General features: G+C 36.2%; 5 protein-coding genes across 6 annotated transcripts; 2 read left to right on the top strand and 3 right to left on the bottom strand.

Moving 5' to 3' along the window:
* Positions 1-38: 38 nt before the first annotated feature.
* On the bottom strand, positions 39-1,257 carry LOC105278231 (transcription elongation factor 1 homolog). Its single transcript, XM_011337181.3, has 2 exons — positions 982-1,257; positions 39-661 (listed from the first exon to the last, which is right to left on the bottom strand). Exons 1-2 carry the CDS (start codon positions 1,095-1,097, stop codon positions 529-531), a joined length of 249 nt encoding a protein of 82 aa, XP_011335483.1. The 5' UTR covers positions 1,098-1,257; the 3' UTR covers positions 39-528.
* A 122-nt stretch (positions 1,258-1,379) lies between these two features.
* On the top strand, positions 1,380-4,092 carry LOC105278256 (E3 ubiquitin-protein ligase FANCL). Of its 2 annotated transcripts, XM_011337234.3 has the most exons (8): positions 1,380-1,502; positions 1,643-2,019; positions 2,095-2,196; positions 2,281-2,528; positions 2,681-2,870; positions 2,955-3,176; positions 3,313-3,437; positions 3,953-4,092. In XM_011337234.3, the coding sequence occupies exons 2-7, from the start codon at positions 1,708-1,710 to the stop codon at positions 3,409-3,411; spliced, it is 1,173 nt and encodes a 390-aa protein (XP_011335536.1). In that variant the 5' UTR covers positions 1,380-1,502; positions 1,643-1,707; the 3' UTR covers positions 3,412-3,437; positions 3,953-4,092. The 2 variants fall into 2 exon arrangements, with proteins under 2 accessions (XP_011335536.1, XP_011335527.1); XM_011337225.2 differs by lacking the exon at positions 1,380-1,502 and having other exon boundaries at positions 1,529-2,019.
* On the bottom strand, positions 3,492-5,317 carry LOC105278243 (NADH-cytochrome b5 reductase-like). The gene is made up of 5 exons (XM_026969374.1): positions 5,043-5,317; positions 4,628-4,941; positions 4,165-4,399; positions 3,880-4,091; positions 3,492-3,719 (listed from the first exon to the last, which is right to left on the bottom strand). Exons 2-5 carry the CDS (start codon positions 4,908-4,910, stop codon positions 3,526-3,528), a joined length of 924 nt encoding a protein of 307 aa, XP_026825175.1. The 5' UTR covers positions 4,911-4,941; positions 5,043-5,317; the 3' UTR covers positions 3,492-3,525.
* Positions 5,318-5,412: 95 nt separating this feature from the next.
* Positions 5,413-6,776, top strand: LOC105278240 (RNA-binding protein 8A). Its single transcript, XM_011337192.3, has 4 exons — positions 5,413-5,594; positions 5,900-6,046; positions 6,161-6,422; positions 6,515-6,776. Exons 1-4 carry the CDS (start codon positions 5,534-5,536, stop codon positions 6,543-6,545), a joined length of 501 nt encoding a protein of 166 aa, XP_011335494.1. The 5' UTR covers positions 5,413-5,533; the 3' UTR covers positions 6,546-6,776.
* A 168-nt stretch (positions 6,777-6,944) lies between these two features.
* LOC105278268 (26S proteasome regulatory subunit 6A-B) lies at positions 6,945-9,499 on the bottom strand. The gene is made up of 3 exons (XM_011337247.3): positions 9,297-9,499; positions 7,692-8,825; positions 6,945-7,421 (listed from the first exon to the last, which is right to left on the bottom strand). The coding sequence occupies exons 1-3, from the start codon at positions 9,336-9,338 to the stop codon at positions 7,311-7,313; spliced, it is 1,287 nt and encodes a 428-aa protein (XP_011335549.1). The 5' UTR covers positions 9,339-9,499; the 3' UTR covers positions 6,945-7,310.
* Positions 9,500-13,554: the final 4,055 nt, after the last annotated feature.

Below are 13,554 nucleotides of genomic sequence, written 5' to 3'. Positions count from 1 at the left end.
ATTAAAAATTAGAAGAAATAGAAATAAAAGTTTTCAAATATCTGGAAATCTTTATTTACAACGATGTAGCAGAATGTTACAAATTCATGTATTGTCAAATGGAGCTTTATATTCTCTTAGCTTTATCATGCAAAACAAGGCGGCTGTTATGAACATATTAAAAAAAAAAAAAATTATACATCTGATAATATTTAGATAAATTTTTATAAAGATCTAATGTGTCTTTAACGTTACCGTTACTAAATGTAACTATGCAGTTTCGACTGATCTTATCGTGATCTCAAGATCACAATAATTGTTTATTAAGACAACATTCTGGTGCATATATGCTTGACATGAACATGCTTCTGTAATCTGACAGTCATATTTAACAATATATTATATAAAAGAATATATACTTCTCTCTCTCTCTATATATATATAGTACATTTATACATGTAAAAGTGAAAAGTGCACAAAAATCTTTACAGAATTCTGTAAGCACAGTATTGAGAAAAATCTTATTTCAATAGGATAACTAGTAATTCCTTAATTAGCACTTTCGCAGGCATCTATCCAGTCATTGTAGACATCCAAAGGCTCGGATAGCAGATTTATTGTGGTCTGAAAATCCTCCAAGCATACTCTACAGGTTATCCTGGCAGTACTTCTTGATTTGTCCCTGACAACAATGGAATAATTAAATCAAAAGTTAACTGTTTGTTAGGTTATTAATTTTATTGTTAGTTTATCAAGAAAATGTATCTCAATTATATAGAGATACATTTTATAGATAAATTACTTTGGTTGCAACAATCAAATTAATAAAGTTTATCTAGATTAACAAAATTAATGGGAGTTAGTGAATTAAATCGATTTTGGTGCTTTATATTGTTTAATTTTATAATGAAATTATAAGTCGTCAAAATTAGTTAAGTTATTTGAAGTGAATGCTGGTACAATAAACGCGGCATCTTTGTTGTGTCAGTGAATCATACTCACATTTTAACCTCACATGATTTTTCGTGATTGCAAAACGGGCAATTAAATTGCGTGTCTAATGGTTGAATGGCCTTCTTTTTGCTGGGTGGTTTTCGCTTGCTCTTACGTCGGCCCATCTTGTCTTGATGAGTTTAAACTGCGTGTACTTCGATCAAAATAAATCGCGAGATCTCAAGTCGACTTTACTGACGCTACCTCGGATCAAATTTGTTGTCAACTTTTGATAGGTTATGTTTAAGACGCCGACAGTGGAATCATAACATATATATACATTAGCGCGATCTAATTTTGCGTACCACGAAATGGAGTGCGCATGTCTGAAGTCAGCCAGTCGCCTGAACTTGGAGGCTCGTAGCGCAAGTTTCTAGAATTAATTTTTCTCTAGCGCGCGAAGCCGCGAACGAGCTGGACATCGAAGCAACCAATCGCATAAAATACTGAATTACCAATCAGAGACGACTGCACGAGATACGGAGGGGATTTCCAGTAATTTTAATCGTTATCTTCACTCTCATACAATCGTTTGTATTATTATTTTATATTACTGTATTACTTTATATTTTTTGTTATATACAACGAAGAAATGTTTTAATTAATGATAATTCTATCAATTTAATTATATAATCGATGTGCTAAATATGAGTACGATTAATTGTTTCAGCTGCTGATATAATTTCATACACAGGTGTGAGAAGCGTGTAGCTTTATATAAATTAGCTGTTAACAATGGCCACAAAAGTCAACGATTATGAGACAGTTTTAGAGTATCATCCTGAGATGATCCTAACGTCGGAATCGCCTGTCACTTGGCAAGGCTTTTTAATCATCTCAAAGTTGTACGCTGCACGTGAGATCCATTGCCCGAGAGTGAAATTGAAACTAGTTGTGCCGAATTATCCGTCACTTGGTAACATGCAAATTAGATTCGGCAGACAAATAGTCTTCCTACGAAACAGAGAGTTCAGTAGGAAAGTGAAACAATTAATGAATGACTCGCAAACCGTATCTTCATTCTTAACACAATTGCAATTACTTATTGTAAGCATAAAATATAGATTGTTGCTTCTCCTTTTCTTTGCCAGTTACGTCATAATCATATGTTTGTAAATGTAGGGTAAATACATGTGCAATATGAATGATCAAGCTTTTTCAACCGATTATGAATCCATAAATGATTTCTTGCAAGATTTAAAAGCAGCGCTTCAGAATCCATCTGTAAGTAAACTTATCTATTTATTCCACAAAAATCCTTGAATAATTAATTCAGCGTTAGAGATAAAATATTATATGATATTACAGGGTGTGCAATTATCCAGTGATCAGAGCTTGAGTGTCGTCAAGTTATCCTTGAGAGGAGTATCTCTTACGTTGCAAAGATGTAACAACATCAAACCTCCTTGGAAAGTTGTATTTTCTGATCTACCAAAAATTCCAGCATTTGAAGGGTTCGAAAAGAATGTGACTAATTTGACCGTCACAATAACCAAATTCAAATGGGGAGTAGAGCTATTGGAAAAAGCCTGGGAGCAACTAAAAGAAATTGATAGGTAAGTAATAGTATAATATTACAACTCTGTAAAAACAGGCCATTTCTAAACGTCTAGCAGCTTTCTAAAGAATCCACTCGTCACAATTGTTCCACTGTTGAAGAAGAAATTGTTACATTTAGATAAGCTGATGTAAAATATTTCTTTATCAGGAATTGCTGGGTAATCGGTCCATTGGAACCAAAGAGAAGCCACATGTACAGGCGCATCCACTTGTCGCAATCTCTATCTGTAACGGTCACGATAGACCCACTGAATCCCACTGCACTGCCTGGGATCCAGTTCTTAGGCAGTGACAACGAAGTAAAGAAGCAGAAGGATGATGTCTCCAATAATATTCACGTACGTTTTGCATCTGCGCGTAACGCGGTGTAATAATCCATAATCTTCTTACGCTTAACTCATGTTAACACGCACTATTTACAGAACTGGAATGAGAACTGCAGCGTTTTAAAGAATCTAAGGATACTGTTGAACATGTATGATTTTCCTGAGCAGCAACAGAGTCTCGAGGACGAGGAAGCGATTATCGGTAGTCGAGAGTGCGGTATATGCTTCTTTACAAAGTCGGACACCGACGAATTGCCGGATAAAATATGCAACAACGAGAGATGCATGAAGCATTTCCATTCAGTATGTTTGGCGAGGGTTTGTATTCATCAAATATGTACCACGCAACGGAATGCTACTGAGATTTAAATATCTCATCATGAGATTGACATTCATTATTATTAATAAAATAAATATTCTTCGATAATTGAAGCACTAACTTTCTCTGCAACAGTGGTTACAAACGAAAGCTGGGAATCTAATCGTCTTCGGATATATCCACGGCACGTGTCCACACTGCAAGGAGCACATTTCCTGTTCCATTCGACAATAGAGACAATAGATGCTGCCGATTTGAAAGTAATTCTCTTAAGAGGATTGATTTTTATTTATCCAAGTTTTGCTTGCACAGCTATTATTTTCATATTTTATTATATATTTTTATATTTTAGTCAAATATATGTATGTGTGCATAATTCATTTCCTCGATCCATTCTCTCGTGGACTGATTGAACTCCGGAGTCCCACATATTAAAATTAACGTTGTCTCCGTGTCGTTGGATTGTAGGTAATCAATAACGTGCAATTTGCTCAGACGACCAGCTCTTGTGTTAAAACCGTGAAGACTGGCTGTGTTTTTATCTGAAATATTTATTTAGAAACTTTTTCATCTTCGAAAACTATTTGCATCAATTTATCTACTTATATAATTGAACAAATATTTATTTTAACTTTGAGATATTTTATACAAGAATTTTTTTACATGCTCTGCATGTGGTGTGTACCCCAACATGTGACCTACCGTTTAACTGAGATAGCTGCAACGTGCACTTAAAGTTCCAGTAATTCACCAGTTGTCTCAATTCTGTTTTTAGTGGTACTTGAGCCAGTGATTGAAACCCTGCAACGAGATGCACCCTCGTCGACTCCGTTTCATCGTCAACGATCGCCTTTGCAACGGGATAAAGCGCCGCTATCCCTGAACCAATTCCGAACATGACGACCTGTTGAAAACTGTCGTATGATATAACGATACGACGAATCGTGAGAGAATTAATTTTTATTTATCCAACTTTTGTTTGCATACCTATTATTTTTGTACTTGAAATCTCCATACGGGCCTCTAACATCAATTGTACTGCCGATTGATGCGTTAGTCAGGCGTACACTAAATTCACCCCGTTTGTATACTTTTACCAAGAAAACTAGACTCTTGTGCGTCCAAGTAATCGGCGTGTACGGCCGGGATTTGCACCAGGAATGTAGCATAACGTACTGTCCAGGCGTGAGGTGCAAACTGACATTGTTTTCTATTCTGCTTTCTATATAACATGCAGTTTTTTTGGAAACATGAAATATTCCATAATTATTCCATTATATTTATTTATTAGATTAATAGAATAATAGATTAATGAGAGAAGTTAATATTTTTGTTAGTATAGATTTAGTTTATCTTTCTATTATTTTGTCTGTTTTTATAATATTTTATATAGAATATTTGATATAATTTGTCATGTAAACTTTTTTTTTATCAATGAATGAAGCAATACCTGGATAGTCTAAGTGAACTAAGAAATATTCTTCTGAAATCTCAGATATATCTGTTACAATAAACGTTTTGTAAGAGAGAAGAGATAATAAATTGCTGTTTGGTTTAATCTTTACTTTTCGCAGTTTTCTGTTTTCCCATTCTCTTAACAATGTTTTATGAACGTCAAAAACACACGGTGTGCAGCCACTGCCGCAGCAATCTTCTTCCAGTGGCGTTTTGGGTCTGTCACTGTCACTATTGCTGCCGACACCACAGTCATCGTCCAAACTCATTTTGCACATATATTATTGCGTTGTTAATAGAATATTTCTTCTACAAAGTATTAAATAAAATTACGGTACATGCAATAGTGTAACCAAACTTTTGCCTGTCACAAACAAAAGTAAGTAAATAATATTGCAGGACATACTAACAATAAGTTATATTGTTTATTGCAAATGTTATTCTCCCTTAGATGTTTCATTAATAAATATGTACAGATAAACATTGTAATTTTATTTTATCTTGTCAACATGTCCTACATGAAAATAACGTCTTCAGCCAAAATAAAAATACATAATGTTCTGACGTAAAGTCGGAATTAAGCCAGATTTCTATGTTCAATTTCATGACATAATTATTTTGAATAATATCAACAGCATGAAATCTTATTTAGTTTATCATTCAATTTACTTAATTTATTTTTATTTTGTGCAACTTCTTAAATTGTTTCGTATGTAAAAGACGTTTCGCGAGTTACAAGGAGGGTCAAATTCACTTGCAGAGTTGCAGTACACGTACACTGACATACTTCATGCTGCTTGATACTTGATTGTGCTCTACTGCTTGTAACGCCGCGAGCAAGAGTGTCGTGTCAAGAGTGAATTTTTTCGTAAAAATTGTTTAAATATTCGTAATTCCAGCTATGGCGGATGTTTTGGATATTGATAATGCCGAGGAGTTCGAAGTCGACGACGAAGGCGATCGTGAGTCCGGTTTTCTTTGGAATATTCCGCAAGCGTCCAATCAATTTTAGTACATAACCTCAATCGTTTGGTTTCTTGATTTTATTCTATCACATATTGTATGTACGGTTGTTAACAAATCGAATATTATGTTACATTTTTCATTGATTTTTTGAGTAATATGCAATTATTGTTATATTGAATAATATTTATTTATTTATATTTAATATCAGTATGAAGCTATCAGGCGGGAAACATTCGTAGGAAAAAATTGTGATAATATTCAGATTATATAATGATTCATTATTTCGGCATGATTTCTCCAGAGGGTATCGCTCGTCTTAAGGAAAAAGCAAAGAGGAGGAAAGGTAGAGGCCACGGTGCGGAGTTAGTGTCAACTAGAGACGATATTGGTCATTACGAGTCCATGAATGTGGTTGAGGAAGATGATAATGAACCTGGTCCTCAAAGATGTAAGAATATTTTATCTCATTTTTTATTAATTTGATATTACAGCTTTAGCTTCCTTTTTGTTATTCTTCAGTTGTCTTCGGTTGCCACTGTTTATGTTTTTGATATACTTTTAGCTGTCGAAGGATGGATCTTATTCATAAATTCAGTGCACGAAGAGGCACAGGAGGATGATATTCAGGACAAATTCTCTGAATTTGGTCAGATTAAGAACTTGCACTTGAATTTGGACAGAAGGACAGGTTTTCTGAAAGGCTATGCGTTGGTGGAATATGAAACTTTTAAGGAAGCACAAGCTGCGAAGGAAGCTCTTAATGGTACAGAGATTTTGGGTCAGGCAATCTCTGTCGACTGGTGCTTCGTGAAAGGACCAAAGAAGTGAGTAATAAAAATATACAATCATTTAAAGATGTTTAGATTGATGTGTGATGATATAGCTAATAATCACGTTTAATATCTATTTTCCGCAGAATCAGAAAAAGAAGTCACAGAAGGCGATGAAAAGCAAAGGTTTATGTTATTAACGACTATAATTATTATTTCTATTACGTAATCATTTCAAGCAAAATGAGTTATTCTGTATAAGTGTTCTGACGCTGTAAATGCTGAAAATAATACAATAATCACTTTTTGTAACGAGAGGTTTCTCTTGTATTAAGTATCTATCCATGAAAATAAAGAAACTTTGATTATATTGATATTAATCAACGAATAAAAGACGATACTATCCAAGTGTTACATGTGCACGAATATTAATCCAACATCTCGTGCGAATGTTTCGATCTGATTCCTTTCATATCTTTTGCTAAAACTTATATTTCCAGTAATAATTTTATTAATTTTTTATCGCGTGTTTCGCGTTATATAAATTTGCATGAAAAAAATACTCAATGAAGACAATTGAAGTTTTAAAAAAATTTTAATTATCAGACTTTTATCCTTTGCTTATAACAGTATTGACTTCAGTTTTATATCAAGTTTGCTAAAGGTGTAATTTTCTACAGTATATCGTGACTATGTACAGGACGAAATATTTTTTCGTGTATTTTCAAACACGAAATGCTTAATAAAAATTTATCGAGTTAATTTCATATTTCCCATTGTGAAATAATTATTTATATTTATATATTTATAGTTCATGCACTTTTTCAAGTACAGAAGAAACGTGGCTTTATATTTACCGAGAAATTCGGATTGAATATGATTCGCTTCTATATTTATTATACAAAACATAATCCTAATAAATAAATGATGCAACAAGACATATTAAGCATAATAATTCAGATTTGCTTTCTTCTTCGCTTGGACCTCATTGATAGCTTCCATCAAGTCCTCATGAGTAACTTCCGTGGCGTTACGTCGTAGTGCTATCATACCCTGAAATACAAGAAATGTGCATCATAATACCATCTCCTTATCACGATAGACGTAGAAGCATAGAATAAAATGTGACAACAATTCAAACTAATTAAATGGAATGTCTTCAAACAATCAACAGTCATTATATAAGAAAAATGATTAAAAAAATTTTATATTTCAGTTAAATTTGAGCTAAAATAACTTCAGATATTATAACTGACTGCCTTGCTCTATTTACACAAAGATCATCATTACTCTAATCGAACTCGAGCTTAAACACGTAATTACCGCTTCTACGCAAACAGCTTTGCACTGCGCGCCGTTGAAGTCGTCCGTTGATCTGGACAATTCCTCGAAATTCACATCCGGCGACATGTTCATCTTGCGCGAGTGAATTTGCATAATTCGTGCTCTGGCCTCCTCGTTGGGATGCGGGAACTCGATCTTTCTGTCCAAACGTCCGGATCTTAGCAGGGCTGGATCTAGGATGTCCACTCGGTTCGTGGCAGCGATTACTTTGATGTCGGCGGTGGAACTGAAGCCGTCCAACTGATTCAACAGCTCCAACATCGTACGCTGGACCTCTCTGTCGCCCGCTTTCTCGGAATCGAAGCGCTTCGTGCCGATAGCGTCCAGCTCGTCGATAAATATGATCGCCGGCGCCTTCTCCTTGGCCAGAGAGAAGGCGTCTCTGACGAGCTTCGCGCCGTCGCCAATAAACATCTGTACCAATTGCGGGCCAGCGAGTTTCAGGAAGGTCGACTTCGTTTGGGCGGCGCAGGCTCGAGCTAGCAAGGTTTTTCCGGTCCCAGGTGGACCGTAGAGCAGAACACCCTTAGGCGGTTGGATTCCCAGGTTTTCAAACTTTTCCTTGTGCGTCATGGGCAACACGACGGCCTCGATCAACTCCTGAATTTGCTTGTCCAGCCCACCGATGTCAGAGTACTGCTCCGTCGGTCTTTCGTCTACCTCCATGGCTTTGACTCGTGCGTCATACTCAGCCGGCAGAGTCTCCAATACAAGATAGCTGTCCTTGTTGACGCCCACGAGGTCACCTGGCTTTAGCGATTCAGCGTCAACCAAGCCGATTACCGGTAGGAAGTACGTTTGACGAGTCGATGTCTTTATAACTGCGCACTTGCCCTTTCTCTGTGCATCTAAATCGACCACCGCTCCGTCTTCCTCCCCCATATCCTGTGGATCGACGTCCAACAGCTCGATGACATTGGACACTAAATATGGCAGGGTCTTGTTAACCTTGATCTTCTCCGTGTTCTCCTTGATCTTGTCATTCTGTGCTTGAAGCTCGTGCGAGATCCGCATCACCTCGCTCTTCATTATCTTGATCTCGTTGTCCAGAAGTCGCGTGCGTGACACGATCTCGTCCGTGGACATTCGTAGCACGTCCTCTCCCAGTGTCTCCTGCGAAGCAGATAGTCGGTTTTTCTTGATGAAATTCGTTTTTCTAATAAATAGCCATACTAAATCTAATCAAATGGAACGTGAATCGAATTGTATTAGAAAGTGACATGAAGATGTAGTCTTGTTCATCATAATCTTGAGAAAATTATGCACAATTCATGAAAGAAGACAAGCCACAAAAGATTTTAAATAATGTTTAATCGATTGGAGTGTAAAATAGGAGATAGTGATCATATATATATATTGTTACTCGAACAAAGTTTCAAATACAATTGTTGAAGATCAATTTGATATAATAGTTGCAATCAAAGATACAGGAAACAAAGCAGGGAGAGCAAGAAATAAAAATTTATATAACCAAAATTTGCGTTAACAGGCTAAATTGCAAGCTAAAGTGCGGCACTGTGTGTATGTGTGCTCTTAGATATGCTTGTCATCAGGTATCATAACCTATGAGAAACCTAAAATTACCTCTCCATCCTCCCAAATAGATTTATCTTCAAGCGTAGCCATTCGGAATCTTCCAAAACTCTTTAATAAATCTTTATTAAATCTTCACTCTTCTCGACTTCTTATTTGCCGCTATCTCAAAAATTCTTTGGAAAGTTTAGTTCTACCTATCAGATAATTTGCACGCAGCAGTCGTGTGAAGTTGTCATCGTATGACCGAGTATCGAACGTGGCTAAATAGTATGTTAAACTGCTGAACGATGGCAGCACGTACCGCGTTTTTCGTTCAAATTAGTAATCGAGAAGGAAATGGCGCATGCAGACGCTATGAATAGCTCTTTAAATACATTTCTTGGTTTTCGGTACGTTCTACTTTGAATTAAAGAAAAAATATTCATTTAAAATATCAGTTCAAAGTATTAATTAGAAAGAAAACTCCTTGCTTCTATAGAGTTTGAATCCGATTTATAAATATTTTCAGAAATACGTGACCTATAGCTTTCCTAAACCAACCTAATTAAAATATTTAATCAGATTTAGGTTAATAACATTTTCGTTTTTATATTTATATAAGAAGCAAAATATTTTATTTTGGTATGGATGTAGAGCTGTCTTAACCGTACTTAACCGTACGCGCTTAAAACATGTTATAATCCCATACAGCACGAAAAGATTGCATATATATTGCAGGAATTTTCCACCGCAACGTAGCAACATTGCAAATTCACTGCGAAATGTTTCTGCAGCATTGCTATGGGATTGCAGGAATGTGAAATGTCCGCTTTTCGAAACATTGCAACGAAACATCATAATAATATTGCAATGTAATGAATTTGCAATAATTATAATTATTCATTATTATATACTTTAAATATTTTTATTTATATAACTTCAATATTTTTATTTATTAACATAAATAGACAATTATATGTAATATAACAATAGTAATAAAAAATGAAATAAACATTTTCTCTATTTTTGTTATAAAAAAGTAACTGTTCTTTATTTAAAAAAACTTAAAAATCCTCTTCTTGAGATATTATTGTTCCTTTAATTATGTTAAAATATTTTTCCTTTAATTAAATAATTGAATCTTCTTCGTTTTTGTTTGTATGTTGCCTGTAAAAATAAAATAGGAATTAAAATTCATATATTAGCATAAAATTACATAAAAATATACATACTGTAAGTATGTATAGAATTATATGTAAAATGACATACTTTGATCTCTCAATCCTAACCGGAGCTTGAGCAAGCCACTTGGAAATGCATTCAGCAATTTCTGCATCAGTGGCATGATTGTGTATTTCACGAACAGCTTCTATAACAGAAAAAGTTATTAAAAATATTACAACTATTAATATGCAGGTTTCTAATGAATTTCCATAATTTTGAGGTTATAGTGATATAAACCGTGAGATAGGCAAATAGAGTGATTCTCTATTATAATTAATAGATACAAGATTAACAGCACACAAGTGCTATAATTAGACATAATATTATAAAAAAGTACTTACCTTTTTCTTTTACGTAACTATTGGGTCATTAAGTATGAAACTTTACAAATAGAACATAAACTTTTGCATTTTTTGGCACATGGACATGATTTATTTTCAATCGAAGTATGCGCCCATGTTATCTACACACTTCTGCCATTTTAGTGGTAGTTGGTCTATGCCTCTACTATAGAAGCTAGGAGTACGGGAATCGATGAAGTCGCGGAAGGCTGTTTCGACTGCCTGTTGCGAATTGAAGAATTTTCCCACCAAGAAGTTGTCCAAATTCCGGAAGAAGTGATAGTCGGTAGGTGATAGATCTGGTGAATATGGTGGATGACGGAGAGTTTCCAATTCCAACTCCCGTAGCTTTCCACGGTCAGTCGTGCAGTGTGCGGTCGAGCATTATCATGCAACAGGATTGGCATTGACCGATTGACCAATTTCGGTTGTTTAATAGCAAGTTGTTGCATCATTTCGTCCAGTTGCTTGCAATATACTTCAGCCGTTATCGATGTACCAGGTTTCATAAAGTTGTAGTAGATAACACCTGACCTGGATCACCAAACAGTCACCATAAGCTTCTTCTGTGTAATGTTGGGTTTCGCGTGATGTCTCGGTGGTTCATCAGCGTTCAACCACTGATGTGAGCGTTTACGATTGTCGTAGAGTATCCACTTTTCATCGCAGGTCACAATTCGATTCAAAAAGATTCATTTTTGTGACGGGAAAGCAAAGAAAGGGAAGCCTCTAGACGTTGCGCCTGCTGCGCATCGGTCAATTCGTGCGGGACCCATTTGTCCAACTTCTTTATCTTACCAATTGCAGCTAAATGAACCAATATGGTGGGTATGGAAACATTGAATATCGATGCCAATTCACGTGTACTTTGAGATGGATCGGACTCTACTACGGTTCTTAAGTGATCATTATCCACCTTCGTCTTTGGTCTTCCACGTGGCTCATTAGCGAGGCTAAAATCTACATCTCTGAAGTTTTTGAACCAATTGCCCACCATTGCTTTAGTAGTTGAACCTTCACCAAATACAGCGTTGATATTACGAGCTGTCTCCGACACTGTGGTTCCACGGCGGAACTCATATTCATAAATCACACGAATTTTGGACTTTTCCATAGTTCTATAAAAAAGAATCCACCAATAAAACTAATGAAGATATTTGAACAAACAAATATGACATTTGAAGAGCGAACATACATCTATCACACTAACCTAACCTGATACTGACGTCTGGCGCCAAATTTGAGATAACAAATGTTAAAGATGGCGCTTTTACATTTGTAAAGTTTCATACTTAATGACCCAATACTTTCTTTTAGAATGATGCTCGCGTCGTACAACCACCATGTTCTTTAGATAGTCGAAAGAGACAAACACCGCATGCACATATATATTACCGAGCTCAGATTCTGGTCATCACACATCATTGGTCGAATAGATTTGGACGAATCTCGTTAAGATAGGAAGACTCCAATGTTTTAATAAAATGAATTATTAATATTAATTACAAATTTTGATCGTGCAATGTTTCCGAAATATTAATGTCATGTTGCTACAAGTGTGCTGGTATTTTGCGGATATATATCTCTGCAATGTCTTTGTACTGCTGCATTGCAATTTGCAACGTTGCAACGTTGCCGCAATGTTGGTGCAAGCTTCTGTGCTGTACGGGAATACGAAATAATTAAGGGGAAGGTTCCTGATAAAACAATTTACAAGATATCTTCAAACTTGAAATATGCATAGCTTCGTTGTGAGCAAAGATTACATTTTAGACAAAGAAATATTGGACAAAACATCCGATAAAGACAGTGTCAACTTTAGAGTTGATAATTTGCAGCAGATGCGCGTGGAACTTGCGTACAGTCGCGCGAAGAGAGGCGAGAACTTTCATGAAGTCCTATGGGTCATGGGGGCCATTGCGTCCGTGCATTGCGGCTTGCATCTCTAGGGGATGCGCTAGCTAAGGCGTGTTCCGGCTAATCGTGAAGCAACGAGTTCACAACGGATAACTATATAGCTTTCATTAAACTCTATTAGCGCTAATTACGGAATAACTGAAAGCTAATTACGGAATAATTGCGGCACATAAATAGGCATATATAGGAGCTTGTGGCGAGAATAGCTGATAAGTAAGTTAATTTACGCGCCGATGTATTGCGCCCTCCGAACAGCAAATCTTACTTTGGGGACGAGTTACACCCTACACCTTCGCGCGCAATAATTCTCAATCACCATTTGGCCTCTCGGCTGAATGCAAAATGCCGTAGGCTAATAAAAAAGCAAGGGATGCGTGCGATGTTCCGTAAAATCGATAACGCAATCGAGCGAAGAGCGATACGAGAATTCCGCTTTCGCGAATGTTGCAGGACGCAGTTATGTATCTCGACAATTTGACTTGATAGTTCGATAGAAGTGCATATTCCGGTTACGGTGAGAATAATTGAGATCGAATTTGTTTCAGGCAAACCTGGGAACATCCGGCTTTTTTGTTTTCGTGACAGTGACGTAAATGCATCCCCAACTACTGTGTCAGCTTCGACGTGCTTCGACGTGCTTCGACTGTTTTGAAGGGAATCAGCATTCGGCGCCATCTCGTAAGTAACTGTATTCATTTTTACACAATTTCTCAGAAGCTTTTCGAAGATCCGGATAAGATAGTGCCCAGCAAACACAGTCATATAACAGTGATATTGCCATAATATAACAGAATGTAACACGCAAGATAACATGTTCGTTACGTGTAATGTATATGTTAGTTGTA

Source organism: Ooceraea biroi, chromosome 4 (genome assembly GCF_003672135.1).
Source record: "Ooceraea biroi isolate clonal line C1 chromosome 4, Obir_v5.4, whole genome shotgun sequence".
Classification (NCBI taxonomy): Eukaryota; Metazoa; Arthropoda; class Insecta; order Hymenoptera; family Formicidae; genus Ooceraea; species Ooceraea biroi.
The sequence above is the reverse complement of the archived record's forward strand: the minus strand, read 5'-3'. Positions and strand labels throughout refer to the sequence as shown.

Excerpts from the sequence above, each read along its gene's own strand:
- LOC105278231 (XM_011337181.3), bottom strand. The coding sequence starts at position 1,097 with ATGGGCCGACGTAAGAGCAAGCGAAAACCACCCAGCAAAAAGAAGGCC. Across the intron at positions 662-981 it reads AAATCATGTGAGGTTAAAAT|GGACAAATCAAGAAGTACTG; the intron begins GTGAGTATGATT and ends CATTGTTGTCAG.
- LOC105278243 (XM_026969374.1), bottom strand. The coding sequence starts at position 4,910 with ATGTGCAAAATGAGTTTGGACGATGACTGTGGTGTCGGCAGCAATAGT. Across the intron at positions 4,092-4,164 it reads TTCAAGTACAAAAATAATAG|TTTTCAACAGGTCGTCATGT; the intron begins GTATGCAAACAA and ends ATCATACGACAG. Across the intron at positions 3,720-3,879 it reads GCAGCTATCTCAGTTAAACG|ATAAAAACACAGCCAGTCTT; the intron begins GTAGGTCACATG and ends TAAATATTTCAG.
- LOC105278240 (XM_011337192.3), top strand. The coding sequence starts at position 5,534 with ATGGCGGATGTTTTGGATATTGATAATGCCGAGGAGTTCGAAGTCGAC. Across the intron at positions 5,595-5,899 it reads AGTCGACGACGAAGGCGATC|AGGGTATCGCTCGTCTTAAG; the intron begins GTGAGTCCGGTT and ends TGATTTCTCCAG. Across the intron at positions 6,423-6,514 it reads TTCGTGAAAGGACCAAAGAA|AATCAGAAAAAGAAGTCACA; the intron begins GTGAGTAATAAA and ends TATTTTCCGCAG.
- LOC105278256 (XM_011337234.3), top strand. The coding sequence starts at position 1,708 with ATGGCCACAAAAGTCAACGATTATGAGACAGTTTTAGAGTATCATCCT. Across the intron at positions 2,529-2,680 it reads CAACTAAAAGAAATTGATAG|GAATTGCTGGGTAATCGGTC; the intron begins GTAAGTAATAGT and ends TTTCTTTATCAG. Across the intron at positions 3,177-3,312 it reads ATTCAGTATGTTTGGCGAGG|TGGTTACAAACGAAAGCTGG; the intron begins GTTTGTATTCAT and ends TCTCTGCAACAG.
- LOC105278268 (XM_011337247.3), bottom strand. The coding sequence starts at position 9,338 with ATGGCTACGCTTGAAGATAAATCTATTTGGGAGGATGGAGAG. Across the intron at positions 8,826-9,296 it reads CTATTTGGGAGGATGGAGAG|GAGACACTGGGAGAGGACGT; the intron begins GTAATTTTAGGT and ends TCTGCTTCGCAG. Across the intron at positions 7,422-7,691 it reads AAGCTGTTTGCGTAGAAGCG|GGTATGATAGCACTACGACG; the intron begins GTAATTACGTGT and ends CTTGTATTTCAG.